The 27982-nt window shown below is 39.6% G+C and overlaps 1 protein-coding gene across 1 annotated transcript in view; it reads left to right on the top strand.

Annotated features, from left to right (window-relative positions):
* The window catches only part of CAP2 (cyclase associated actin cytoskeleton regulatory protein 2), a 137287-nt gene that overhangs the window by 40408 nt on the left and 68897 nt on the right, over window positions 1-27982 (top strand). The window contains exon 4 of the mRNA XM_067752068.1: window positions 14162-14239. Coding sequence (XP_067608169.1) covers window positions 14162-14239 — 78 coding nt within the window. The remainder of the gene's footprint in view (window positions 1-14161; window positions 14240-27982) is intronic.

The raw sequence follows: 27982 nt of genomic DNA on the forward strand, positions 1-27982 counted from the left end.
GCTGCCAACAAACATTGTTTTACTTGATCACTAGGAGAACCTGTTAAGGTACGTAAATTCGAGACAAAGAAGCCCAGTCTCAGTAAGGTTGGGTAACTTGCTTATAGCCATGCATTTAGAAATGAGCAGCATTGGATTCTGTGTAAAGCCTATCTGAAGATTTAAGCTCACAGTTTCTCTGCTATACCACACTGCTTTCCAATAATTTCAGTCATTCATTTTTTAGCGGTAGTTACTGAGCTTCTGGTGTAATAAAGGCCCTTCTACATCGGCACCCAGTGGCCTAGTCTTCAAGAGCCTATTACCTACTTGGAGACCCAAGGCATATACATATGCATGAAAGTTAAATACGAGTATGGCTTAAATAATACAGAATGAAAGGACAATGCTTAGCATTACAGTGCATTCTAGAATAAGGAGTACTTGTTGCCTCTAATTTTTCTGATTCATTAGAGCAGCCAAGTATCCTTTACTTGTATAGACCCCAAATTCATCAACCGTGAAGCAGTTCTGGCTTCCTGAGTCAAAAGAGTTAGTTTAAACATGTTGATAAAATGCTTTAGATTCCTTAAGTGTTAGAAAAGCAAGTTAGAGAATTCAAAGAAGGGCCAATCTGCCAAGTGTTTTGTAGCTACACAGTGGTTGAATTTGAAGGTGAAGTTTATTTCAGAGAATAGTTTTGTTCAGATTACAAACTTGTAACAATATTCTACCTGTAAGAAAAGCAAACAGATTTAAATATACAATAGTGTTTTCTTTTTTTTTTTTCCTAGTCCGATGCCTTAAGAAATACTCACTGTTTTATTTATTTATTTGGCCGCATCGGGTCTTCGTTGTGGCATGCGGGCTTCTCTCTAATTATGGCATGTGGGTTTTCTCTCTCTAGGTGTGGCGTGTGGGCTGTGTAGTTTGCGGCACACAGCCTCTCTAGTTGAGGCACCCAGGCTCAGTAGTTGTGGTACGCGGGCTTAGTTGCCCTGCAGCATGTGGGATCTTAGTTCCCCGACCACGGATCGAACCTGCATCCCCTGCATTGGAAGGGGGATTCTTCACCACTGGACCACCAGGGAAGTCCCAAGAAATACTCACTGGTTTTAATTATTTCAAATATTTCATTTTTTAAAATATAATTTACAATTAATTATTTTAAAAAGTTCTATGTTGGGTTTTTTAAATTACACTGATTGGTTTTATATTATAGATTTTGACAACTTTCTACACATTCTATTTTTGTGGCCTGCTTGTTTAACTTAGACCATGTGCTCTGGGGCTCTTTCCATGTCAGTAAGTTGAGGTCTATACTATCACTTTTTAGTGACTACATAGTATTTCATTGTATGGTTACACTATAATTGATGTAAACAATCAAAATTGTATGTAGGGGAAATAATACGTACAAGAATGCAGAGCCCAAACGTGGGTGAGATGAGTGAGGTCCTAGGGTGTGACTCTGAGAGGGCGCACACCTGGGCTCCCCACCAGCCTCACCTGGTCCCTTCCCTGCAAGGATGGTCATCTAGTGGTATTTATAATCATTTAAAAAATTAGTGATCTTTGACTTATTTTCAGTTTTTCCCCTATTAGAAATGAAATTACAGTGCATGTCCTTGTACAAATACTATTTTATGATTGTACAATTATTTCTCAAGGAAAATTCCAAGCATTGGAAGTGATAGGTCAATGGTAAATGCTCCCTAATATTTATCGTCCCCCCTGCCCTTCCTCCCCACCACACACATTGTACTGATTTCATACCCTCAGTGTCTAAAAGTACTTTAGGCTGTTTGGTGATAATTACAAACTAGGAAAATAAGAATTTTAGGGACACAATGCATGATTTGAATGCACATTATTATTCATGGAATCAATTTTTTCAAAATACTTTGCCCTCCATTGCACAAACAAGAAGATAAAAAACAAAGCTATATGTCCTCCTATAAAACATTCTTTTTTGCAAAAGAAGACCATTTATCAGTTCTACCTTTTATCTATTTGACATGCCAGGAAAATTGTTTAAATTGCTTCTTTGGGGCTGGATGTGACATGTTCTGGATGGGGTTGGTTGGGTGTTACTTTAATGGTAACTGATAATGCAGCTGAGCTGTATAATAGATGATCTCAGGCATGGATATAGAAAGGACACGTTGGAGCTGTTCCTTAGTGTCAGAACTGTGCACCGTGGCTGATGCAAATACTTATGTGAGCTGGAAGTTGTCAAGGCAACAGTCCTATTAATGAAGAATGAACCTCTTTTATTATCAGTGCCTGGATGATTTTTTTTTTTTTTAATAAAATGTGCCTAGTAGTCTCACATTGACATTTTCAATCTACCTACTCCTCTTTCCTTTCTAGGCTGCAAAACTATTTAGCTCTATTCAGTAAGCATGCATCTTTTCTCTGCCAATGAAAGTGGAATCACTGAAAAAAAAAATAGTCAACTGTAAGGGCAGTAAAAATACTAATTTATAACAATTACCTAATATAAAATTATTGTCCTTTTGATACATGCTTTGGCTAAGGCAGAGCCTGGAATTGACAGGGACTTGGTTGGTATGTGAGCAGGCCAGAGTCTTTAAATTCACATGTCTTTATGATTTAATGGAGTACTGCCAACATATTTATAAGTAAGTGGAGTGTGGCATGACTGCTTCCTTCTCCTGGTCAGACTGTAAATTTAGACTCCATTTTATTGTGTGCACACTGGATACTTTAAAAAAAAAAAAGCTGTGGTTGAATTGTAGGCTTTAGGGAACGCTGTTGTCTTGAAGAGCCAGAGAGACATGTTAAGAGGAACGATGGTTAGAAATGTCTGGGTATCGAGCATTGTGCTTCCTGGGTTCTAGAGAGAAGGAAATCGTTTCTTTAAAAAAAAAATACTTTTCCTTTTTTTATGAGACTACTTCTTGTGTTTTGTCAAGCTAACTAAATGGGAAAACTTACTTTTCGATCATGGTTATCAGCAATCCATTCCTTTCAAAATCAGATGTTTGTTGTCTGTTCCACACAACTGGTACCTTGTTGCTTGTTACTCACAGTCACTAGTCGTTCTCTGGGTTCATGACTTGTTTCCCCTGATTTATACCTCGTAGCACCTAGCAACATAGTAGGTACTCAGAAATTACTTTCTGTTTATGAAATTAAATAATAATCTATTGTATTCAGTCATATCTTTTAAATAATTTTTTTCTGATAATAAAATTTAAATGTTTGATGTAGAAAATTTGACAAATAAATGTATGAAGAAGAAAATAGAAACCACTCATAATCCCACTACTCAGAGTTAACCACCATTGATATCATGGCATATTTATTTCATCAGGACATTGTTCAAAGTCCTGTTTTCTCCTTGATAAGATAGAATCAACACTGATCTATGCAGGTCATATGTATAAGGACAAGTGACACATGCCAAGAAGGGTACAGGTAGTCCAGGGGAGATATTAAGATGCAAATTGAAATTAAGGGGACAGTTGTAGTCCAAGCAAAACTTAGCCCTTTTCCAGTGTCACTGTAGCAATTTCAGGGTCAACAACAAGTAGCAGTCAATCTGATTTCTCATTTCTTAACTTCTATCTTTAGACTACATTACTGACAAAACAGATTTTGCCCTCAGAACAAGTTTTAGCACAAGCAGATGTACGGTTTTCTTTGTTGATGGTAATCCTGGCTTGCTTCTTTGTGCCTTTTCCTGTTGGCACATAGGGAAGAGAGAGCCGTTTCCCAAACTTACGCAAAATAGGCAAAAGTCCATGGGAACTAAACATGTCATAGTGAAGAGACATTGTGTACTTGTATGTTTTATTCTTGGCAGTGATGGGCCAGTTTGGGTGTTGCTTTAGTCCCCTTACAAGCATCTCCAGATAAATATGATAAAAATAACAATAATAAGAACAGAGAATAAAGTCTCATGCACTGAGGATAAAAGCACCTTTAGAGAACTTTGCTATTTTTTTTTTTTTTTTTTTTTGCGGTACGCAGGCCTCTCACTGTTGTGGCCTCTCCCTTTGCAGAGCACAGGCTCCAGACGCGCAGGCTCAGCGGCCATGGCTCACAGGCCCAGCCGCTCCGCGGCATGTGGGATCCTCCCGGACGGGGGCATGAACCCGTGTCCCCTGCATTGGTAGGCAGACTCTCAACCACTGCGCCACCAGGGAAGCCCCTGAGAACTTTACTATTTTTAACAAACAGAAACAATCCAAGTAAAAATAGAATGTTTCTCATAGAGTCTCTTAGTGACCCCCTATCATCACAGTCCCAGCATCCTTTCCACCAGATAAGCCCTTAAGACCCTCTCACATAGGTGTTCATAACACCTCCCCCCCTCCGCCTTATCCACAATCCTACATACATATATCAAAAGGCAGGTAATGGGGAAATGCTCTGTTACCAAAAGGATGAAGCTGGGATGGAAGTTCCAAAATGTCTGAAAATGGAAACAGAATAAGTTTTTTCTCATTAAAAAAAAAAAATGGAGAAAGGACTTCCAGTTTCTGGTTCTGCATGTACAGAGCCTGGAAGTCACCACTCCATCCTAACAACAAGGAAAAAGCTGAACTCTGAAAAAGCAACTGTTCTTGGGTCCATAAGGGAGGACATGGGGAAATCTGCTGTCCCCCAAGATCAGAGAAACAGGTGAATACGGGGAGTTTTGGCTTAATGGAGCAGAGACTCATGAGTGAAACTGTCAAGGGAACCAGTGCTGGGGTAGGGAAACCTGAACTCTAGTTGACAAATTATTGGAAGCTCAGTGCAGACAACTCTGAGAGTTAAGAACTCCAGGGGGACCCAGTCACAGGGCCCCCACCACCACCACCATACTGTGAGATTTATGTCTAGAAACTCAACCAGGTTCCCACAGTAAATACTGGAGAAAAATCTCCTTGGGCTTCTGGCAGGGGGAAGGTGAAAGGAAGCATTTTGAAATAAGCCAGAGTACTGTGCCCTTAGTAAGGCCTGACCCCAGGAGAAACTGACTAACCAGAGCCTAGCCTTGTAGGTTATTGTCAGGGCCTAACTGACCTGGAAAAGGGAAATGCTCAGTCCCACCTGCCTCTAGTCTTTCACATGGGGAAGGGAAATACCCAAGTCTGTCCCACTTTAGTCATCCTGTCCCATAAAAGGGGGAAGAAAGAAAGTAACACTTGTAAAGTTCACACTCCAGACACATAGACTTACTGAAATACTGAGACCCAATCATAGGATTAAAGTATGCTTTCCCTCCCCTCATACCTCAACACCACATTACTAAAGTCCTATTCACAGCAGTTTCTTTTCCCCAGTACATCATGTCCAGCTATCAAGAAAAGTACCAAAAGGAAAAAGACACAATTTGGAGATACAAAGCAAACATCAGAACCAGAACTGGCAGGGATGTTAGAATTATCAGACTGGAAATTTAAAACAACTATGATTTATATTCTAAGGGCAATAATGGATAAAGTAAAAAGCATGCATGAACAGATGAACAATATAATCAGAGAGATGCAAATTCTAAGAAAGAACTAGAGAAATGCTAAAGATAAAAAACACTGTAACAAGCTCTGATTGAAGGGATGGTAGAGAGAGGACTAGGGGCTGGGTGCAGACAGCAGGTGGCCTGTGCCTATCCTCCTTTTCTGTCCCCACTCAAGTCCCTGTGAGGGGACCTTCTCAGGGCACCATTTGAGTACCACTGTGGCAAAGGAAATCCATGTATTTTGAGTTGGACTGTGCAGTCAGGGACACCCATCCAGGATTGCATGTTTGACTGCATGATTACGAATGCCACATCACACAGGCAATCAGAGTTCTCTGGCAAACAGAGATGGACTTCTCTAAAAGGTGACCCGGACAGAACAAGAGCTTTGGACAGTGGTGTTTTTTTTTTGCGGTACGCGGGCCTCTCACTGTTGTGACCTCTCCCGTTGCGGAGCACAGGCTCCGGACGTGCAGGCTCAGCAGCCGTGGCTCACGGGCCTAGCCGCTCCGCGGCATGTGGGATCTTCCCGGGCCGGGGCACAAACTCGCGTCGTCTGCATCGGCAGGCAGACTCTCAACCACTGCGCCACCAGGGAAGCCCTGGACAGTGTTTTTTATCACTAGCATTTCTCTGGTACTTTCTTAGAATTTGTATCTCTCTGCTTATATTGCTCATCTGTTCATGCATGCTTTTTTACTGTATAGCTGATTCACTTTGTTATAAAGCAGAAACTAACACACCATTTTAAAGCAATTATACTCCAATGAAGATGTTAAAAATAAAAATAAATAAAATAAAATTACACTGGCCAAAATGAAAACAACAACAACAACACTGTAACAGAAATGAAGAATGGCTTTGATAGGCTTATCGGTAGACTGTACACAGCTGAGGAAAGAACCTCTGAATTAGAGGATATATTAATAGGATCTTCATAAACCAAAAAACAAAGAGAACAAAGACTGGGGAAGAAAACAGAACAGAATATCAAAGGACTGTGGGACAGCTACAAAAGATGTAACATCTGTATAATGGGAATACTAGAGGAAAAGAAAGAGAGAGAGGAACAGAAGATATTGAAACAATAATAACTGAGAATTTTCCCCAAATTACTGTCAGACACCAAACCACAGATCCAGGAAGCTTAGAGAACACCAAGCAGCATAAATGCCAAAAAAACTACACCTCAGCATATCACTTTCAAATTACAGGAAATCACATTTTTCTCAAGCTCACATGCAACACTCACCAAGGTAAATCACATTCTGTGACATAAAACACACCTTAACAAATTTAAAAGAATAGAAATCATATAATATCTGCCCTCAGACCCCAGTGGAATAAACTGAAAATCAATAACAGAAAGGTAACTGGAAAATCCCCAGATATGTGGAGATTAAGCAACACACTTCTAAAGGACTCATAGGTCAAAGAAGAAATTTTAAAAATATTTTGAACTTAGGTATTAATTAGACTTATTGTGGTGATCATTTCACACTATATACAAATATTGAATTATTATGTCATACATCTGAAACTAATACAGTGTTACATGTCAATTATACCTCAATTAAAAAGTATATTTTGAACTAAGTAAAAGGGAAAATTTAGGGGATGCAGTGAAAGTGGTGTTGAAAGGGAAATTTATAGTATTGAATGGATATATTAGAAACAAAGATCTAAGATCAATAATCTAAGTTCTCACCTTAGGAAACTAGAAAAAGAAGAAAAGAAGAATTAGAGCAAAAATCAATGAAATTGAAAACAGGAAATCAGTAGAGAAAAATCAACAAAATCAAAAGCTTGTTCTTTGAAAAGATCAATAAAATTGATAAGCCTCTAGCCAGGCTAATAACAAAAAAAGAGAGAGGGGACATCAGTACAGATACCATGGAAACTAAAAGGATAATAAAAGAATACTATGAACAATTCTATGGCCACAAATTTGATAAGCTGGATGAAATAAACTGATTCCTTGAAAGGCAAATCTGCCAAAACTCACACAAGAAGAAACAAACAATCTGAATGGGCCTGTATCTATTTAAAAAATTGGGTTAATAATGAATAACCTTCAAAGATAGAAAACACCAGGCCCAGATTTGTTCACTGGTGACTTTTATCAAACATTTAGGGAAGGAATTACACCAATTCTCTATAATCTCTTTCAGAGGATAGAAAAAGAGGGAATACTTTCTAAGTCATTCTATGAGGCTAGCATTACCCTAATACCAAAATAAAACAAAGACATAAGAGAACTACGGACCTGGGACTTCTCTGATGGCGCAGTGGTTAAGAATCCGCCTGCCAATGCAGGGGACATGGGTTTGACCCCTGGTCCAGGAAGATGCCACATGCTGGGGAGCAACTAAGCCTGTGTGCCACAACTACTGAGTCTGCACTCTAGAGCCCACGAGCCACAACTACTGAGCCTGCATGCCACAACTACTGAAGCCCTCATGCCTAAAGCCCATGCTCCGCAACAAGAGAAGCCACTGCGGTGAGAAGCCTGTGCACCGCAGTGAAGAGTAGCCCCCATTTGCCACAACTAGAGAAAGCCCGCACGCAGCAATGAGGACCAAATGCAGCCAAAAATAAATAAAATAAAATAAATACATTAAAAAAACCATTACAGACCTGTATCTCTCATGAACATAGATGCAAAAATCTTCAACAAAATATTAGTTAATTAAATCCAAAAAAGTATAAAAAGAATTATACACCATGATCAAATTGGGTTTATCCCAGGTATGCAAGATTAGTTCAATATTCAAAAATCAATTAATGTAATCTATCACATCAGCAGACTAAAAAAGAAAAATCATGTGATCGTGTCAATAGATACAGAAAAAGTATTTGGACAAAATCCAACACCCAGGGGCTTCCCTGGTGGCGCAGTGGTTGAGAGTCTGCCTGCCAGTGCAGGGCACACGGGTTCGAGACCTGGTCCGGGAAGATCCCACATGCCACGGAGCAGCTAGGCCCATGCGCAGCGGCTGCTGAGCCTGCGCTCTGGAGCCTGTGAGCCATAACTGCTGAAGTCCACATGCCCTGGAGCCCGAGCTCCGCAGCAGGAGGGGCCACCCAACACAGCCAATAAATAAATAAATAAATAATAAAATACATGAAAAAAGAAGAAAGTATAACTTAAAAAAAAAAAATCCAACACCCATTCATGATAAAAACTCAGTAAACTAGGACTAGAGAGGAACTTTCTCAACTTATAAAGTCTATCTGCAAGAAATCGACAGCTAATATCATACTTAATGGTGAGAAACTTGAAGCTTTCCCACTAAGATCAGGTACAAGGCGAGGATGTCCCCTCTCACCAATCCTAGAAATCTTTGCTAATGCAATTAGGCAAGAAAAGGAATTAAAATGCACACAGATAGGGAAGGAAGATATAAAACTGTCTTTTATCACAGATGACATGATCTTTGTCTATGTAGGAAATTCAAAAGAATTGAGAAGGAACTTCTGGAACTAATTAAGTGATTATAGCAAGCAGCATTTGTTAGATAATGCGTTAGAAATGTAAATACTTGGGCCCACCCAAACCTGCCGAATTTGAAACCCTGGGGCTGAGACATGACAATCTGTTTTAACAAACCCTCCAGGTGACTATAATGAAAACTCAAGGTTGAGAATTGCTGGTGTAAGTCTTCTTCATGGCCCTTTATATGTCAGCACAGATGACTTCATAATCCAACTTTGTAGGGTCAGTACTTATGTTTATGTCTACAAAATTAAGCATCTTCAATCTTGTTTTAAGCAAAATCATGAAGTAGGTGAAACTTGTCTTTGGCATCCTATCACCTCTTTTTCTTAGCCCATTTTCCTGTCTTGCTTTCATCTATCAGGTCCCCTTTTACCTCTTCATTGGCTGAAACTCAAGGGACTTCTCCTTTAGGGTAGATTAGAGGGCCCTAAGGAATAAGATCTAAAAATACAATATCTCTAATTGTAAAATGTGGGACATTGGCAGACTCACTGGGGAGGAATGTGAAGATGGCATTGACAGTGACCTTCCCAGGGCCCAAAAATTGCACCTGATGAGCAGATGCCCATTCCCCTGACCTTCATCAGAGGAAGAGGATCCCCTTCCCTTGGCTGTCTGGCTGTCAAGAAGAGGGCTGATTCAGTTTCAGAAGATCTGGAAATGCCTTCAGCACAGGCACCCTGGCTGGATGCTTCTTGCATTTCCTCCAAGTATTACCTTTACCCTTTCTCTCAGTTGCACCTGTTCATTTTGTCATCCACATGGTACTTTGTGGCCTGTAGCTTCCCAATGAAACAATGGAAAGCTTTGATGAATATTCAGAGATCAATTGAGCTTCCCCAGTGAGTCAGCTCTCTCCCAAGGGGATTAGATGGAAATAAGTCATATTAACTGGTGTCTGCTTGTCCCGAGGCTTGCTTTAAACTGATTACTGAAATTCATTCTCCTACTGTCTAGGACCACAGAACAAGATGGTCTACCAACCTATCTATCTAAGAACCCCAGTTGCCTAAGTGTTAATTGCTAGAGTTCAAACAAAATGCACAGCCTTGCCTCTAACCCGAACTGTCCCTTTCCTCTCTGCACACACGTGCTCACAAGCAGATAGATGTGCATGTGTACACACAAAGGTCACTGAGGCTCTCTGAGCCTGGCACATGTGTGATAAACTCAGCAAAAACCCTCAATTATTTGTTGTTACTGAAAATCCCTACGTTTGGCTTTTTCTTTCACAATGTTTTGAACTGCCTGAGTGAGCCAAATTCTCTCTTTCAAGTTATCAGAACTCAGCAGGTTCAGTGAAATTGCTCCTAAATAGGATGCTGTCTGGTTGAGGGGACTCATGGAACTTTCCAGAAGTAAGAAGCAGGTAGGTCAGAGTATGTCAAAGGTGGAATGAAAATCCTTTGAAACGTGGACTGATGAAGTTAAAAATGAATGTGGTTTAGAGTCTGCTAATCATGCCCAGAGTTCCAGGGAGCTGAAAGAGGTGCACAGCTGAATCCTCAGAAAGATTTGTCTATATAAGCAAAGCGGTAGGGAGAGTTGAAGCAGATAGCTAGATATTCAACCATTCTGTGCTCCAACCTCCACGCCTGTTGTTGAGTGAAAGGCCATGTGGGGGAAGAGACTAATTAATGAAATTGGCCATCTTGGCTAATCAGACCCGTTGGAAAATTGTTCTGTTAGCAACAGGCTAAATGTTGTTTCTAGGGGAAGTAAAAAAGGTCAATGATAGTGTTCATCTTGGGATAACTACAAAATTATTGTTAATGCCACCTCTGAGCTGCAGTTTTAACTGTAGAAGTCAGACAATCCCAAATTACTGTTCCCACACCAACTATAATTCAGCTGACTCCACAAGGCTTGTTGTAGACGAGGACCATACTTCTGTATTATCGTTGTTGGGAGAAGTGCAGTTCTTTTATTTATATCCAAGCAGTGGAGAGTTTTATTTCATAATCTTCTTTTGGAAATGTAGTCATTAGAGACTGACAAAAGTCCTTCTGATCCACTGAAAATACACATTTTGATGTATGGATAAACATTCAGTAGTTCAGAGCTTCACATTCATAAGGTCATTGTAGCCTCCAGGACAGTAAAATGTGAAAATCCACTATCTCCCTAAGGAATATTCAGAATTTGAGATTTTGAGCAATATAATCCCAGCAATCAGGCTACCAGGACAAAGAGGAGATGGTGTACTCCAAAATGGAAAATATACCCTCATTTAAATATTCATAAGACTTAATCTGTTATGTTGATGGTGGTAAATTTGTGATTTTAAATGTAAATGATCTAGAAACCTTGGTTTGCTTTCAAGCATTTTCTTGTCAGTAGGAAAGAAAACGCTTGGATGAAAAATAATGAGAAAAGTTGAGCACTCCCTTTCCCTGTCCCCTGTTCCATCAGGCCTTAGAAGATTAGGTAGAACACTCTTGTTTGAAATGGAAAATAAACCAGTCTCTCATATGGTGGCAAAAGACTCAAGGAATCACCCACATGGTGACTAGAAATAGTGTGTCAGAGAGGAACAGAGTATGCGAAGGAAAGACATGGGCTTGCCCTCAAAGAAAATAAAACAATGAACAGAAACAGATTCCTCACTATGGCTTAATCTTATTAGACTCTTAGACTAATAAGTAACTTAAAATTTAATAAGAGTATAAACATATTTTTTAAATAGCATAAGGTGATAGAACAATAAGAATGAAATGCAAAGGGAAATTGAAGTCTAACAAATAAAAACCAAAAACAACATTAATACAGAAATGAAATATAAATTAGAAATGTTCATGTGTATGAGACCCTATTGAAAATCTGTTTACCAACAATAGAGAAAACTATTGATATAATCACAGTAAATACAGATGACAGACAAGGAAATTAAAGGCAGAGAGAGGGGGAGAAAATCTAAATGATATGAAAACATTCAAAATTATACAATATGAGGATAATAATTGGAGTCCCTGAGTAGAGAATCTAACAAATGGAACAAAAGATATTTTGAAAGATATAGTAATATAAGAAAATTTCCCATAAATGAAGAAAGGACCAAATCTATTCCAAGAAATATAACACAGAATGCTCAAAATGCAAACATAACTTAGTAAAGCCATTAAAATCCAAGGATAAAGAAATAATTCTTCAGGTGTCAAAATAGAAAAGTCAGTTTCCCACAAGGGAGAAACAAAATCAAGGTGGCTTAGATTTCTGCGTTGCCACATTCACTGCTATGCTGTCTGCACATGGTAAGAGAGAGAGACCCAGGGGTGTTGTATCGAGCCAAGATGTTGTTAAAATATATAGATGACAGGGAGACATGCTTGAGACTGAAGAACTTAAGCAACTTTGAGACCTTTTTGAAGAACATACCTTGATAATGGGAGTCCAACCAGTTAAAAAAATCAAAATAACTCAGAAATGGAGAAGTCATGGTAAAACAACTGGTGAGAACCACTAGGTAGGTTTAAATGTAGAACTAATTCTCAATAGCTATGGGAATTAATGTTACAGTAAAAATAATAACTAAAAAATATGAAAAATGGGGACCAGAGATAGAAAGAAGTGGGGAAGTCCTTATGTTCTCATCTTTCCCAATAAGGAGTCAATCAGTATTGTCTAAAATTATATCATGTATTACTTTAAAGTATAAACACATAATTATTCCAATTTCTTAATATTTTATATTTTTTTACCTTAGAATCATCATTTAGGACATAATAATTATCACAGTGCAGAAACTTTTATTTGAAGCTTATCAATTCTTTCTTTCATTTTTAGTATTCAATTATAATTAAAATTTATACTTTTTATTTTAAAAAATGGCACCTAGGGTGTGGTCCCATTTTACCAAAGTCTCTCTGCATATAGATCTTAAATGGTGGCTGCCATGATGTTCATCTCACATTAATAATGATTATTTCTAGGTTGTGAGGCATTTTTTAAAAACTTTAATCTTTGTACCTTATGGCCCTAAAAAATTATTCTAAATCATTATGCTTTGTCTTATGAGAACAACTGCGTGAATTTTCCTAAAAACTAGAAAAACATGCCAAAAATGACTGATTGTGTGATATGAATATTTGGAATTATTTTCTTCTTGGTATTCTTCTGTAACTTTTTAACTTTAAAAAAATTAAAGAATTAATTAGTTAAGCATGGGTAGAAGGTAAGGAGAAGAGAATATGGTACCACGTGTTTAAAGACATTCCCATCTGCTCAAGGCCTTTCTGGGGCGGGGTTGAGTCCAGGTAGCACTGAAATCTCCTTCAGAACAGTCTTAATGAACAGTGGTAGAAATCACTAGCTCTCAGTGAGCATATCTTTTTTTTTTTCCTTCTTATTAAAATTTTGTATTTTTTTAATTTTTATTGGAGTATATTTGATTTACAATGTTGTGTTAGTTTCAGGTGTACAGCAAAGTGAATCAGTTATACTTATACGTATATCCTTGGTGAGCATATCTTTATGGGGATGGCTTAAGGGGCAATTTTCTTTCCACTAGAAGGTATGGAACAGATTGGGGCATGAAAGAGGACAGGAGAGACACCCTTTGGAAAACAATTGCACTTTGGGGCTCAAACTTTTTTTTAACAGCTTTGTTGAGATATAATTCACATATCATAACATTCACTCTTTTAAAGTATATAATTCAGAGATCTTTAGTATATTCACCAAGTTGTGAAACCATCACCACTGTCTAATTCCGGAACATTTTCATCACCCCCAAAAGAAGGTCCATACTCATTAGCAGTCACTGCCCATTCCTTCCTCCCACCAGCCCCTGGCAGTCACTAATCTACTTTCTGTCTCTGTAGATTGGGTTATTCTGGACATTTCATGTAAACAGAATCATACAAATGTGGTCTTTTGTGACTGGCTCCATTCACTCAGCATGTTTTTAAAGTTCCCCATGTTGTAGCATGGATCAGCAATTCATTTCTTTTGAATGCAGAATAATATTCCATTGTCTGGATATACCACATTTTGTTTATCCATTCATCAGTTGATGGACATTCTGGTTCTTTCTACTTCCTGGCTATTATGAATAATGCTGCTATGAGCACTTATTTACACGTTTTTGTGTGGACATGCGTTTTCATTTTTCTTGGGTATATACCTAGAGATGGAACTGCTGGATCATGTGGTAATGCTCCATTTAGGAGCTCAAACAATTAAACTTTCCTGTTCCTTTTTGTTCCCAGGCAGAAATGGTGCATAGTGCTTTCCAGGCCCAGCGAGCTTTCCTTCTGATGGCCTCTCAGTACCAACAACCCCAAGAGGTAAGAGTGTATCCTGAGAGCCAGGGCTGCCTAGGGAATGGGCAGTGTAAGATAGAAAACAGGGAAGCAACAGAACCAGTTACTGTGAGAGACATCCCGAAAATGAGATGTATAGCACCGCAAGTTCTGTCCCTAATCCAGATCATAGTATGAAACATTTCTTCTGTCTTTATAATCTTATTATGGCCAAATTCATACTGCAACAATCAACATCACCAGTTTAAAAGGTCAATTTATTTATGTCATCTGTATCCTATTCTTTTTACTAGTCTCACAACCATTTTATAATCAAGGAAGTATTTGCTGCTAATTTTTAGTTCATACTTCGTGCTGCTTTGTTTTCAAAAACTGTTCACATCTATCCTCACCTGTAAATTCTATGTATGAATTTGATTAGTTCCTATTTAACAAATAGCATTGTTAGGCTCAGTGTGTAATGAATAAAATTATTCATTAAAAAGTAGATCTACTACCAGCATACCTTGTTAAATAAGAAAAAATAACAATTGTTGTTTTGACTAAATATTCTGCATCTGAAGTTTGGTAACAGCCATATAAATATAAAAGATAATTGAAATATAACACAATAGTTTAAATTTAATAGCTCACTTTAAATTCTAAAACAAACACCTAAAGTTGAAAAAGTTGGGCTGAGAATCCTAGGAAGCTAGGATTTGCCTTTCAGAGGGTGAAGCTCGGCTTCATAAAGAACCAAGACCTGAGACCTTACCCTCCCTGGAGCAGTAGGTCCCAGGCCCTCCTGTGCAATGCAACCACCTGGAAACATTTTTCTAAATACCAGTGCCTAGATCTCGCTCCAAGAGGCTCTGGTTTAATTGGTCTGAGGAGTGGTCTTGGCCTTAAGAGGTTTATGGATTCCACAGGTGATTCTAACGTGCAGCCAGGGACTTCCCTGGCGGTCCAATGGCTAAGACTCCACATTTCCATTGCAGGGGGCGTGGGTTCCATCCCTGGTTAGGGAACTAAGATCCCACATGCCGTGCAGTGCAGCCAAAAAAACCAAAAACCAGATAACTTGCAGCCAGAGCTGCCAACCCGCACGCTGGATGGATGTATCCTGTCCCTCGTGGGAAATGAGGGGTTAGCACACAGTCCAGGCAGGCAGCTTTGCAGGGATGGAGATATTCTGTGTTCCATCGGGGATGCAGTCTCCTCCTTGGCTTTCTCAATCCCTGACTTTTTTCTCTTTGCAAAAGAGAACAGTGAAACTAGGAAATCACAATGTGATACAGCCTTAGCCTACCTTTTCTGTGACTGAAGTGAGAGGAGAGGTGGCTTCATTGCATCATTGAGTCTCAGATGGAGGAAAGAACCATTACTTTCCTGGCCGGTGCTCCACTCAATCCCTTTTCTAAGCGCAGAACAAGAAGCCTCTCCATTGGCCGTGCACATAAAAGTCACTCATTAAATATTGGATGATAAAGTGAGTGAGTGAACAAGTGAATGAATATACTGGGACGGTGGCATCCCCAAATAAGCCATAGTCAGGGATAATGTGTGACTTAGCATGTGGCTATGCAGATTCTTGGGTGTAATATCTGGAGTTGCCCCTTCTTACTCTACTGCATTCTTGATGAAAGGGAGAGGAATGGATGTTTCAGGGGACTCATATCCAGGAAAGGCATTCGTTGGAAATGTTCCCTATAGCACTTATCACAGTACTCCAAGAATAATAAGCCCCAGAAGATCAGTAGGCAAAATAGAAGGTAATTTTTTGATGCCCACCTCCCTTTCTGTGCCCTCCCTCTTAACCCAGAGCACTGTCCTAGTTGCTTCCACTCAATAGAAAAGCAGTCCACCAGGCCTAGACATTCCCAGTGCGCATTCTAGAAGATACATCATAAAGATTATCATAAAACAGATTGTATCTTCTCATAGGAACAATGTTATAATTGTCCATGCCTTCCTCTCTTCTTTCAGGAGAATACTAACTGCTGTAATTTTAACTCTCATTGATATATGATAGTGGTCCCCAAACTTTAGCGTGTATGAGAATCGCCTGCAGGGTTGTTAAGACACAGATTGCTGGGCCCCACTTGCAGAGGCTCTGATTCAGTAGGTCCTGGTTGAAGCCCAAGAATCTACGTTTCTGAAAAGTTCCTGTGTGATGGTGATGCTGCTAGGCCAGGGACTACACCCTAAGAGCCTGTGGTGTGTGGATGGCTCTCAAAGTTACGCCTCTAGCCGCCTCTAGATGACTACTTCTCAAACTCTGATCTTCATCTGAATCACCTGGAGATCTTGCTAAAGTGCAGCGTCTGGGTCAGTACATCTAGGATGGGGCCCAAGAGTCTACAGTTTTAACAAGCTCTGGGTGATGCTAATGCTACTGGTCTGTTGCTACATTTTGAGCAGCGAGACAGGCGTCCCCACTTGAAATCCCCACCAGCACAAAATCCCTTCATAGTCAGATAGCAAACTCATGTTCTTTTCTCCTAGCATGTCTGTATCAAAGCAGGCTGTGTTACGCTACGTTAACAAACATTTCCAAAATTTTAGTGACTTATAAGAGCAGAGGTTTATCTCTTGCTCACCCTACATTCCTATGTATGTATGAACGTAAGGTGACTTACTTTCTAGAGGATGTTATTAAACAATTACTCATACAATTATTAGAGTTATAATAGGGCTCTGAGAGAACATGGTAAAAAATGAATCTTTAAAAGGAATATCAGGCATTGGGAAGGGAAGATATTTTAGGGTAAGAGAACTTCCCAAGGGGTACCTCCCATCATACTAATGAAGGTGACCACTTATGCTGTGGAAGCATAAGGCAAGGCCAAACCAACATTAGTCACCTGTGGTCTGAGGGTTGTGTGTGTTAGATGCCCAGACTGGGGCTGAGCACCTGGCCAGCTGGAAGCTAGCAACCTCCTAGAACATCTTTGAATCCACAGTGATGCAAGCATGCAATTAATCAGTCAACAAATATTTATCAAGTGCTTATTATGGGCCAGGCCCCCTAGGAGATGGGGCAGGGCTTGGGAAAACACATAGAGAGTATTAGATGGGAAGAGACCTTAGAAGGCATCTCTTGCAGCAATCTCCATTTAAAGATGAATCAGAAGAGGTTCAGAGAGAGGGTAACTGGTTTGCTCACTAGTCCCAAAGCTGGTGAATTGCCCCCCAGAACTCTCAGCCAGCATGCTTCACCACTACACAGCTGTCTCCAGCGCTCTTCCCTGTTGCTTTAAGCCAGAGTGTCAGCCGTCAAAGAGATTAAGTTTTGTAGAGGGTCACCATCAAAATGTAAAAGTATTTTATATTTACCAATTATAAGCAAACAGCCAATCAAGCAAGGTAAACCATTAGTACTACCAAAATTCGGGGAAGTAGGCATCTTGCAGACAAGGGTGATCAGGAAAGGCATCATGGAGGAGATAAAATGACAGTCCAAGAGCAGTAATGCAAGTGCTTCTGATGTAATTACACTAATATTAATAAAGTGGTGAATTTACTTAGCACAAACGCAAAAAAATACTTTCCTGGATTAAATATGTTTGGGAAAATCCCATACTCTGTTCACTGAAGAAGCATGTAAAATATTATTATTTAAACTTACATTTTCCCAGACTTATTTGGCCATGGAGGCTTTTTGTAGAGGGACATCTGTTCATGTCCTGTGGAAGGCTGGTGTACATTTCTTTTAAGTTGTTCTAAATGCTTGATGGTCATTGCTTTTGGTAGATTCTAACTATTAGCAGGGATTCTAAGACCAACTCCAAGAGTCCCACGGCCTAACGTACATACATGCCCAGTATAATCCTCTCCCCTTGAGTGTAGGAATGAGCTGTGAATTTATGGGATATCGATCCTTTGATTAGGTTTATGATCAGGGTGATGGGATAGTCACTCCAGTGATTATGTAATGTCACATAAGACTGTCATTGTGGCTGTAGAGAGATTCTCCTGCTGGCCTTGAACACATGAGCTACCACATTGTAAGAGGGCAGCCTCTAGAAGCTGAGAGGGACCCTCTGCTGACAGCCAGCAGTAAAACAGAGACTTCAGTCCCACAAGTGTAAGAAATCAAATTCTGCCAATGACTGTGTGCACTTTGAAGGGGACCTAAAGCTCCAGATAGAAATGTAGCCTTGCTGACACCTTGATTTCAGCCCTGTGAAACCCTGAGCAGAGAATATAGCTTCATGCCCAGAAGCTGTGAGATGGTAAATGTATATTGTTTTAAGCCACTAAGTTTGTGGTAATTCATTATGCACAAATAGAAAACTCATCCAGATTGCCTTGATTCCCTCCTCCTTGCCAGACTCTAAAACAGTTAATTGGTTTTTAAAATAAGGCCGTGAGCCACAGATCAGAATGTGAAGCCACCCTACCGTTTGCTGCTTCCTCCCTGCCCCCACCCCCATTCCTCCACCTTCACTCCTCCGTTTATCCTGGAAGAAGATAAGAGATTTGCCTACAGCCCTGGTTGACAATGATGACAATCCAATTTCAAATTTCCTTTCTCATTCTGGACTAAGAAACACGTTTCTTATATTCTCTATTATGAAGGGTTTCAAATTTTTCAACCTTGACCTGTAGGAAAAAATGTATTTTATTTCATCACCCAGTTTCTCAAAACAACAGTTATCCTTATCATGTACAGTTCATTATGATATATTTCATCTAGTCCATTCTATTGCTCTGTTCTTTTCTTCTTTTTTTAAAGACAGTTCATGACCCACTGAATTGATTTCTTGATGTACTAATGGGTCATCACATCTTGCACTTTGAAAGCACCCCTCTCATATCACAGACATATTACAATGCTCATGATATAGATCAACTTATAAAACATGTGCAGAACATGCTTTTCTTCTCTCCCCTTGTTGTAATTTATAAAAATGATCTTTGGGCAAAAGATTGTTCTAGTCCTTACAGTATCTTTGTTAAGAATTTTAGTGACAATTTAAAAATCCTATTTGTGTGCAGAATTTTTCAAGGGACCCGGGCACACTCAACTCTTCATTTACTTTTATACCAGTTGGATCTAGGGAAAATAGGATATTTCTAATTCACAAGCATGAAAAGTGAAGTTCAGTGACACATTAATGACCTGGCCATGGGATCTAGACCGGGGCCCATTACTTTACTCGCCATCCAAAGTTCTTTTCACACTACATATAAAAAGAACTGCACTGCACAGTCATTTATAGGAGTTACATGGCCAAATAAAACTGTAGAAAGTGTTGAGTTAATTGGGAGAGGGGAAATGATTTCTCTTGGCATTGAGACATCTCATATCACCAAGGAGAGATGTGAAAGATAATCTTTAATCATCTCTACCATGAGTGGCCCCCAAATTTTAGCCTGAGCTGAAAATGTAACTTCTACTGGACCAGTGCTTCTGAAGCCCTGGTTGGGCATCACCCGCCAGGAAGGCTATCGCCAGGGGTTTGGGGAGGTCTTCCACCTGGACCCCACCACCTCTAGCCCTGGTTAATTTCGGACAGGTAGGAAGCACCGGTGTGGTGGAGAACCACGTCTGTTGTGCCGTAAGTCAGAAGGCATTGCCTTCCTTCCTACGCACACTTTCCATATTTTCTCCAACTGCCTTACACTGCTAAGACCGGACAATGAAATTGTGTGTGTGTATGTGTGTTTGCATGGAATTAATGTGTACCGGTTTCTGACTAAAGGGAAGTTTAGTTTCCAACTAAAGGGAAGATAATTTATGGTCATTGACTGGTCTGTGGATTTTATTCTATTAAAAAAACTGAAAGTCTGAGTTTTTTATTCCTCCAGAAGTGAGAGAAAGAGTTTCTACTACCCCTCCCTCTCCTTTTCTGTCTTTATTTGGGCTTGCATTTTAAAAGGAAATAGTGCCTTCCTGTGCGTGGAGCAAGAATCTAAAACATTTTTTGTCCTTTCATTGTCTAAACAGTCGGAGAAATTAGAAGGGAAAGGAAGATGAGAGACTCCTTCTGTCCATTCCTCCATCTGGTGATATGCGTGCCCCAACACGGTGCTCTGTTCAGAGCACTCAGTAAGGATTTTCTAAGGCATGGGGCAGTCATCCAATATGTTGATAATTTATTGATCTTAAACTAAGCAAGAAAGCCTAGTAAAAAAAAAAAAAAGAAAGAAAGCCTAGTAGCGTTAACCTTAGGACTTGAGCTAATTACATCGGTACACTGGTAGATCCAGATTACTCATGGGTTTATGCCCATATGTTTGAGATTTTCATAAAACGTATTAATTTGTGGGGGTGGTTAAGAGGAGAGACTCTGGACTTGGGCCTACGTGGATCTGAGTCCCAGATCTTCTGCTCATTAGCTCTGCTAATCCAAATGCAAGAAAAACAAATTCATTGGTGTCTCCTACATTTGAGAATCTTTTCTCTTTTTCCGGGTGACTACTGACAAACTAATCTGGTAAAGTCCACAAGACATTCCCACTGAGTCACTCTAACCTAACCAACTTGTCAAGTTACTCACTTAGGAGAAGGCAGTTGAACTCTCTTTGCCCATGTTTCCTTATTTTCTCCCTTCCTTCCTTCCTTCCTTCCTTCAGCATGCAGGATCTTAGTTCCCCAACCAGGGGTTGAACCCATGCCCCCTGCAGTGGAAGCACAGAGCCTTAACCACTGGACTGCCAGGGAAGTCCCTCCTTATTTTTAAATAGGGTGAATAGTTCCTATCTCACAGAGTTATTGTGAGGATTGAATGAGAAAAAGCATGCAAGGGTCAGGTGACTGAGTAGGAGAATTCAGTATTAGTCAGGGCAGTCCAACTGCTTTAGGAAAAAGTCCCTAATTCTCAATGACTGAACATCATAGACATTTTTTTTCTTGCTCACCTAAGGTCTTCTCTGGTGTTTTTGGTTGACAGTCTTCCATATGGTCATTCAGGGAACCAGGCTTCCTCTGTCTTTCCAGCCCCTACCTGGCTCTAAGTCCTCAGCCATAGAATTGGGAAAGAGAACACAGAATCATTCCTGGGAAGGTTTTATGGGTCAGACCTGGAAGTGGCATGTGTCACCTCTACTTTCATTCAGTCTCTTGGACATTCCTAGATGCAAGGGAGGTGGCAAATTTAATCAGTCTGTACGCTGGGAAGGAGGAATTCACAGATTTGTTGAGCATGTCACCAATCTGCCAGAGTGGGTAACTTGGCTTGACTAAAATGAAGTCTTTCTCAGTGGAAATACCTTTCTAAACACTCAAGTGGGTTTTCCAGGCTAATCCCCAAGTTCCCATCCAGAGAAAGACAAGAAAACTTTCAAATCTAGCTGTTGAATTTATTTTTATTGTTTTTGGGTATATATAGAGAGATAGAGATAGAGATAGAGATGCATGTATATAGATATCTCGAAGTTTCCTTTAATTAGAATGAGTTCATCCTTTTTTGCCTCTGTAATGTTTTACCATAAGGTGTAAATTATTGTCCCATATTTTAAAATGCCAAGCAAAGTAGTCATGTGACTTTGATCTTAGAGCATGCCTTGGGTAAATTAGGTTGTGCTAGTGGCAGGTCTGGAAATTGTAAAGGAATAGCAAACGAATGAACAAAGCCAAGCTCCTAAGTGTTCCTTAAGTCCGTGCCCAGAAAATGTCACAGTGTAGCTCAGTCAGGATTGCTGAATCTTCTTGAAAGATTTGGCCATGATTAGTGCTGCCAAGTTCTTTTGTTAGGGGACATATGACAGGTAACATGATGCAATAAAATAACTCTGGCCCTAATGTAAAATGAAACACCTACTTTAAAAGATTGCCTTAAAGCTTTTTGTCTTCATACAAAGCTATCAAGAAAATATTCTGTTGAGTAACTGCTATTAATTATATGTGCTGAGCGAGTATTTTTAATGGATTTTTAAATATATAATTCTACATTTATCTGGAAAACAGGAAAATAAAACTGCAAGAAAAATTAACAGGTTTTCATCTTTTGTGTCATGCTCAGTTATGTTTTCATTTAACAGTGGTATTTCCCAGTGGACAGAATTTCAAAAAGGAGTAGCACTTTAGAATCTAACCAGTGACTCACTTTATGGCCTTTTCCAAATTAACTCTATATTTTCACTTCATAAATATGTATAAGTTTTGACTCATTAATATTGCTCAATGGGTGGTTCTCTTCACTACCAACCCAAAAGCACTCAAAGGCAATATACGCTTTAAATTTCTAGAGAAGAGATAGGCTTAAACCCAACTGAAATATCTGCTCAAATACAATCTATGAAGAGCAGGTAAAAACTGGTTACATACAGATACCTACAGGATTGAATTTTTTGTAACCAGCAGCTTCCTGAGTAGCATTTCATGTTACAGTTGGAGAAGTGAGGCAGAAAGAAGCCTTTGCTTTTCATATGAGCCTTTCCAGGGCCAGAACATTACCTTGGTAATTACACGCTGGCTCCTTGTGAAGGCTGGTGTAGATGCTGGTTGATGAAGAATAAAGCACCAGGGAAGGAAGGAGAGGAAGAGGTTTGTGTGATATCATCAGGGTCTGCTTGAGTTGACAGCCTGAAGCTACCCAGTCAGGGCTGAATCCCAACAGGAAAGCTAATCATTAGTTTATCAGAATGCAGAGAGGAGGGTAATCAGAAAAGAGGGTAATTCTGTCATTCTTCTGCCAGACTGTTTGCTTTAGCAACATAAAGCTGTGAATGAGCTCGTGAGCTGTGACCATGGGTTGGTAGCTTTGTAGGTATTTAGAAACCCAGGACTGTGGAGGCAGAAGGGATTTGCTAAGACCCTGTCCTGTTGGACATCACTCATGGTGACTTTTTTTTTTTAATCTGATAAGGCACATTAGCTCATTTCTCTTTGTGTAAGACATGAATTAGATAATGAATGGCTTCCCAAAGGAAGCGAGGTGGTTATCACACACAGGGGATTTGGGGGATTATCTAAGGGGGTAAAGGTTAATAAAGAAGGATAATATCCTTTGTTTTATCAACTATTTCATACTAAGTTTGTTACAATTCCAGACTGCCTTGATGGCAAATTCTACATAAAGGTTAGAACTACGTATATGTGTGGGAATTTTTCATACTCCATTTAGTCAAGTGTTGGGATCACTTTGCATTTTTAATAAAATGATTTTCAACTGTTTCCCACTGTGAAGCTTCATATTTGCTTGCTAGACACTATAAATCTGATATTTCAAAATTGGTAGGGTTACATGTTTTTCTCTTGCGGCCTGATTCAAAAATTAATTTTAAAAGTGGTCATTGACGTCGTTCAACAAATCTTTTTAAAAGCCGTACATATTTTGGCCTTTGGATTTGGTACTTGTTCATCATTTCAGTAGCCTTAATGTGAGTCCTCTTTGCAAGACATAGCTTCTATCATCTGTACAAAGCTGTATATGCGAAAATAGCAAACAGGGAGAAGGTAATTCCAGCTGACATTCCAGTCTGGATCCACTGTCATAAATTACTTAGCAGAGGGCATGGTCCGTTACTTTTTATGGTCATGTTCTATATTTGTATGTGCTGTGGGTCGGATCACATGACAAAAGCATCATTTGATATTAGTGTTTATATGCACCAACTAGTGAGGGCTGGATTTAAGCTTCACTGTGCAGCACTTTTAATTTGTATACTTAGCTCTTAATTGAAAATGCAGACATTCCCCTGAGTACTAAAACTACAAATAATCCAGAATAAATTTTACATAATTGTTTTTAGGAGAAGACAAACTACTGCATATCCTAACTAATTGAAATGCACTATGCCTTCCAGAGATTTTAAAACGTAAATTTTGAACATGAACAAGTCCACATCGCCAGAATAATAAAGACCCATACTCAGCACTTTCCCTCATCCAGCCCCTCCCCTAAGTGGAACAAGAGAGCGTCTTAACTGCTGAGGGCAATTGCTTTTAATGAAGATACATTTCCCAAACAAACTGAGAGAAGAAAACACATACGTGCCTTTTCCCCCCTCTGCCTTCCACATTGCTTTTCCCACTGCATCTGAAAATTTAGGTTTCTAGCAGCAAACACTTAGAGAATGGACGATTACTTCTTTTCATAAACTAAACAGGAAAAAAGAATGTCAGGTTTTGGTGGACTAACTGCTGTGAGCATTAGTGTTTCTATATCTGGAGTCGCTTATTAGATAAATTTCCCTGTTAAGTAGTGACTTCAGATCTTTGTTAAACCCTGTTCACCTTACATATTCCAGCCTTCTTTAATTTCCTCAACTCTGTTAATTTATTTCTGGGGGCTTTTTTTTTTTTTTAACCAAACATTTATTGGATCCCTCCTATATAGCAGTCACAGCATTTGGCATTTCTACATCTATCATTACCTCATTTGTATGAGAACATACTTTGGAAAAATAGGGTCTGGGTGATGTTATTTGTCATGATTCATATATTCCTGCACTTATCTTCGTTGTTACTGCCCTCACGCTACCACCACGACCACCATTCGAACTTTCCCACCCACTCTCCTCTCTTAAGGAACATATTCAGTATGCCTTCTGACGATCTCTTTATATCTTTGAACATCCTCAGCACCTTTATGGTAGTTTCTGTCAAAACAAAAGTAACTTGTTTATTTTAGAAACATTCCACTGTTATTTTTTGTGCATGTTTTCCATCCCCTCAACAAGATTCTAAGAGCTTCAAGGAGCTTTATAGTTGATGTGTCTTTGCTTTTCATTGTGGTCTTAACTGTATTTTATTTGATATCAAGTTTGATAAAAAGACAAGCTCTGCTCCTGACACTTTTGGTTGGTTTGAGGGATAAAAGCTGGATTAATAGATTCCAGTGGCACAGGAAGGGAACAGAGTGAAATGACATTTTTATTTAGTGATACTGTTATCTTTTACCAAAAAAAAAAAAAAAAGGAACTTGATATTTGGAGGTATGTTTGATACAGATTGAGATATCAGTTGAGGTTATAACTGCTAAAAATGTAAGTCACGGATCAGTCACATAGAATTAGCCTTGAAAATGTATTCCTTACAGGGGAATTTGGGAAAGGGAAGGTTAGAGGAAGAACAAATGGTGTGGGGTTAGTAAGGCATTTCATTTCAAGGATGCCGTTTCTCTTATGCACACTTTCACAAAACGAGTGCCTCTGAGGCTACCACAGAATGTTTCATTTTTGAATGTGTGGAGCGAATGACAAGAAATGATCACAGCCAGATTTGGGTGATAGATGTAGCTCAAGCGTTCAATGATGTTAGGATATAGGTTCTGGGAAGAGTGTGCTGACTGAATTCACATGGGCTGGGGAGATCCAGCTGGTCTGATATTTAAATGCTGTTGAAAAAATGTTCTAATTAGATGGTTTCTTCCCTATATGGAGTTTTCATGTAAATTGTGAAGAATGGTACTTTCTTGAGGTGGTGAAGTTGTGGTGAGTGTCCACCATCAGCCCTCTGAAGCTGGTAATTTCACAGGTAGAACCACAGCGACTGCGGTGCAGAACTTCAGGCTTTCTTCTGCCTTCGTCCACTTGGGTTCTCTATATAGGACAATGGGCAGCACATCACCCAAATCAGATTTCAGTGATTCAAACGACAGGAGTACCATCATTTTCTTTGGCTGGATATCCTGTGGTTGAATGTGTTCAGGATTCCTCCTGGAAAGTCATAAATTGGATTCTGTTTTCCCACAGGAATAGGGATATAATTTGAAACTTCATGTTTTACCAACCCGACAGCAAATGAAGCACAGACAGAGCAAACTACACATGATAAAAACCAAGATACAGCTAAAACATTGTAATTATTTAAAACGGGGAAATGTGGCTCCATGTCCTGTAAAGTGGTTATAAATGTGCTTTTCACTTTAATTATGAGTCCCTAATGAATTTTAACTGCATATGCCACACATAAAAAATCTATATTATAACTTACCAATCTGAAACTGACGATGGCTGTAGTAAATATTCATCAATAGTAATTTTACTTTTTTAGAATTTGAAGGATCTTTTTGTAGAGATGTACTGGATGATCCATTATCATTGAAATGTTTTTTGTGGGAAAATGAGAACACTTGCCTCTTTTCCTCTTTTGACAGGATTTCTCTGGTCTAGACAGAGACATTCAGAATCATTCTGTAATTCTCTAGTACTGTACCTGAGACTGAATCATCCTTTTCAAAAATAGCAACCAAAGGATCACAGCATTCAGAGATCTTATCAAGGAGTGTGTTTGGGATGGGACTTTTTCTTCTGATCGTCCCAGTCAACTTTTCTTTGTTGTTATTTGAAGGTATATTTGGTACGGATTGAGGTATCCCTCTTTGCTGAGTCAGAGAAGAGCAATGGGAGGAAGGAGGGCAAAGAAGGATAATCATATCCCCCCCCCCTTTTTTTTTTTTTGCGGTACACGGGCCTCTCACTGCTGTGGCCTCTCCCGCTGCGGAGCACAGGCTCCGGACGCGCAGGCTCAGCGGCCATGGCTCAACGGACCCAGCCACTCCGCGGCACGTGGGATCCTCCCGGACCGGGGCACGAACCCGCGTCCCCTGCATCGGCAGGCGGACTCCCAACCACTGCGCCACCAGGCAAGCCCCATATCCCCTTTTCTATCAGTTAGAAGGGAGGGAGGAAGTTTTAAGCCAGGCATGTGGCCGTGCACCTGGGAGCTTTCTAGCGCATCACCTCTCTAAACCACTCTGCTCCTGTTTTCTTCTTCGAGTCTTTGTCCATCATTTGTATCCCCCAAGGACCGGAAAGTGTTAGAAAGTAGGTGTTAATTAGTAAGAAGGCAGCAATAAAGGAGTGAAGCTGTGAAATACAGCGCTGCCCGTGCTGTTACAACACGTCATCAAACCACTTTCATTTCCTTTGACTTGTTATTAATATCTTTATTTCGAGTCAGGTTACCCTAAACTTCGTTGTTTTCCCTGGATCGATTGACTCCTTAAGCTCTTCAGTTTGTCCCTGGCACTGCATTAATTTGCTTGTTGACTTAGGTTGTGAGTAATCCCTTCAGTTACTGCCAGTCAGTACCAGGGAGGGATTAATATAATAGAATGTGATTATTCAGTACTTCTGAGCGATGAACACCCAGCCCTGTGTCCAGTGCCCATTGTAGGTGCTCAATAAGAGATGGAGTGAATTAACCATCTAAAACCGACAGAACCCCAGACATTCAGGATGGTTAAGCCCTTCTCCCCAGATCACTTATTAAATGAATATCTGGGAACCTTCTCTTGCCTTTGTGTTTGTGGAAACAGACAGTACGTGGAAAGTCAACCCCAATCACTTTTTACAGTGAGAGAATCTCAGGGAGTCTGGAAGAGCAGAGACTTCTCTCCATACTTATGGGATAAATGTTCTCGCAGAAAGGAGATTCATACTCAGCAAGACCATAGGAAGACCTTAGCATAACTATCTCCTGGCCTATGGGTTGGTTATAAAAACATATATTATTATTCCCACATAGATAAGGAATAAAGCACAGAAAGATTACTCATTTGGTATCCCTTAATAAGAGCAAAAGAGATTGAAAGCCAAGGTTTTCCAATCTGATTATGAATATATCACCTCAATCTCTCTTTCATTTGGCTTTTTGGTTCCTTTTTATTTTCTTAAAATGCTAATTAAATTGTGTTCTTCCTACCTGAACATCAAGATAACTGGCTTATAAGATCTCCCAATTTGTGGGTGTCACCACAGATTTCACCACTGAGCTTTTTATTGCTCTGAAGTGTTTTGTGTAGTTTTTTTTTTTTTTTTTTTTAAACATCTTTATTGGAGCATAATTGCTTTACAATGGTATGTTAGTTTCAGCTTCACAACAAAGTGAAT

Source organism: Pseudorca crassidens, chromosome 10 (genome assembly GCF_039906515.1).
Source record: "Pseudorca crassidens isolate mPseCra1 chromosome 10, mPseCra1.hap1, whole genome shotgun sequence".
NCBI lineage: Eukaryota > Metazoa > Chordata > Mammalia > Artiodactyla > Delphinidae > Pseudorca > Pseudorca crassidens.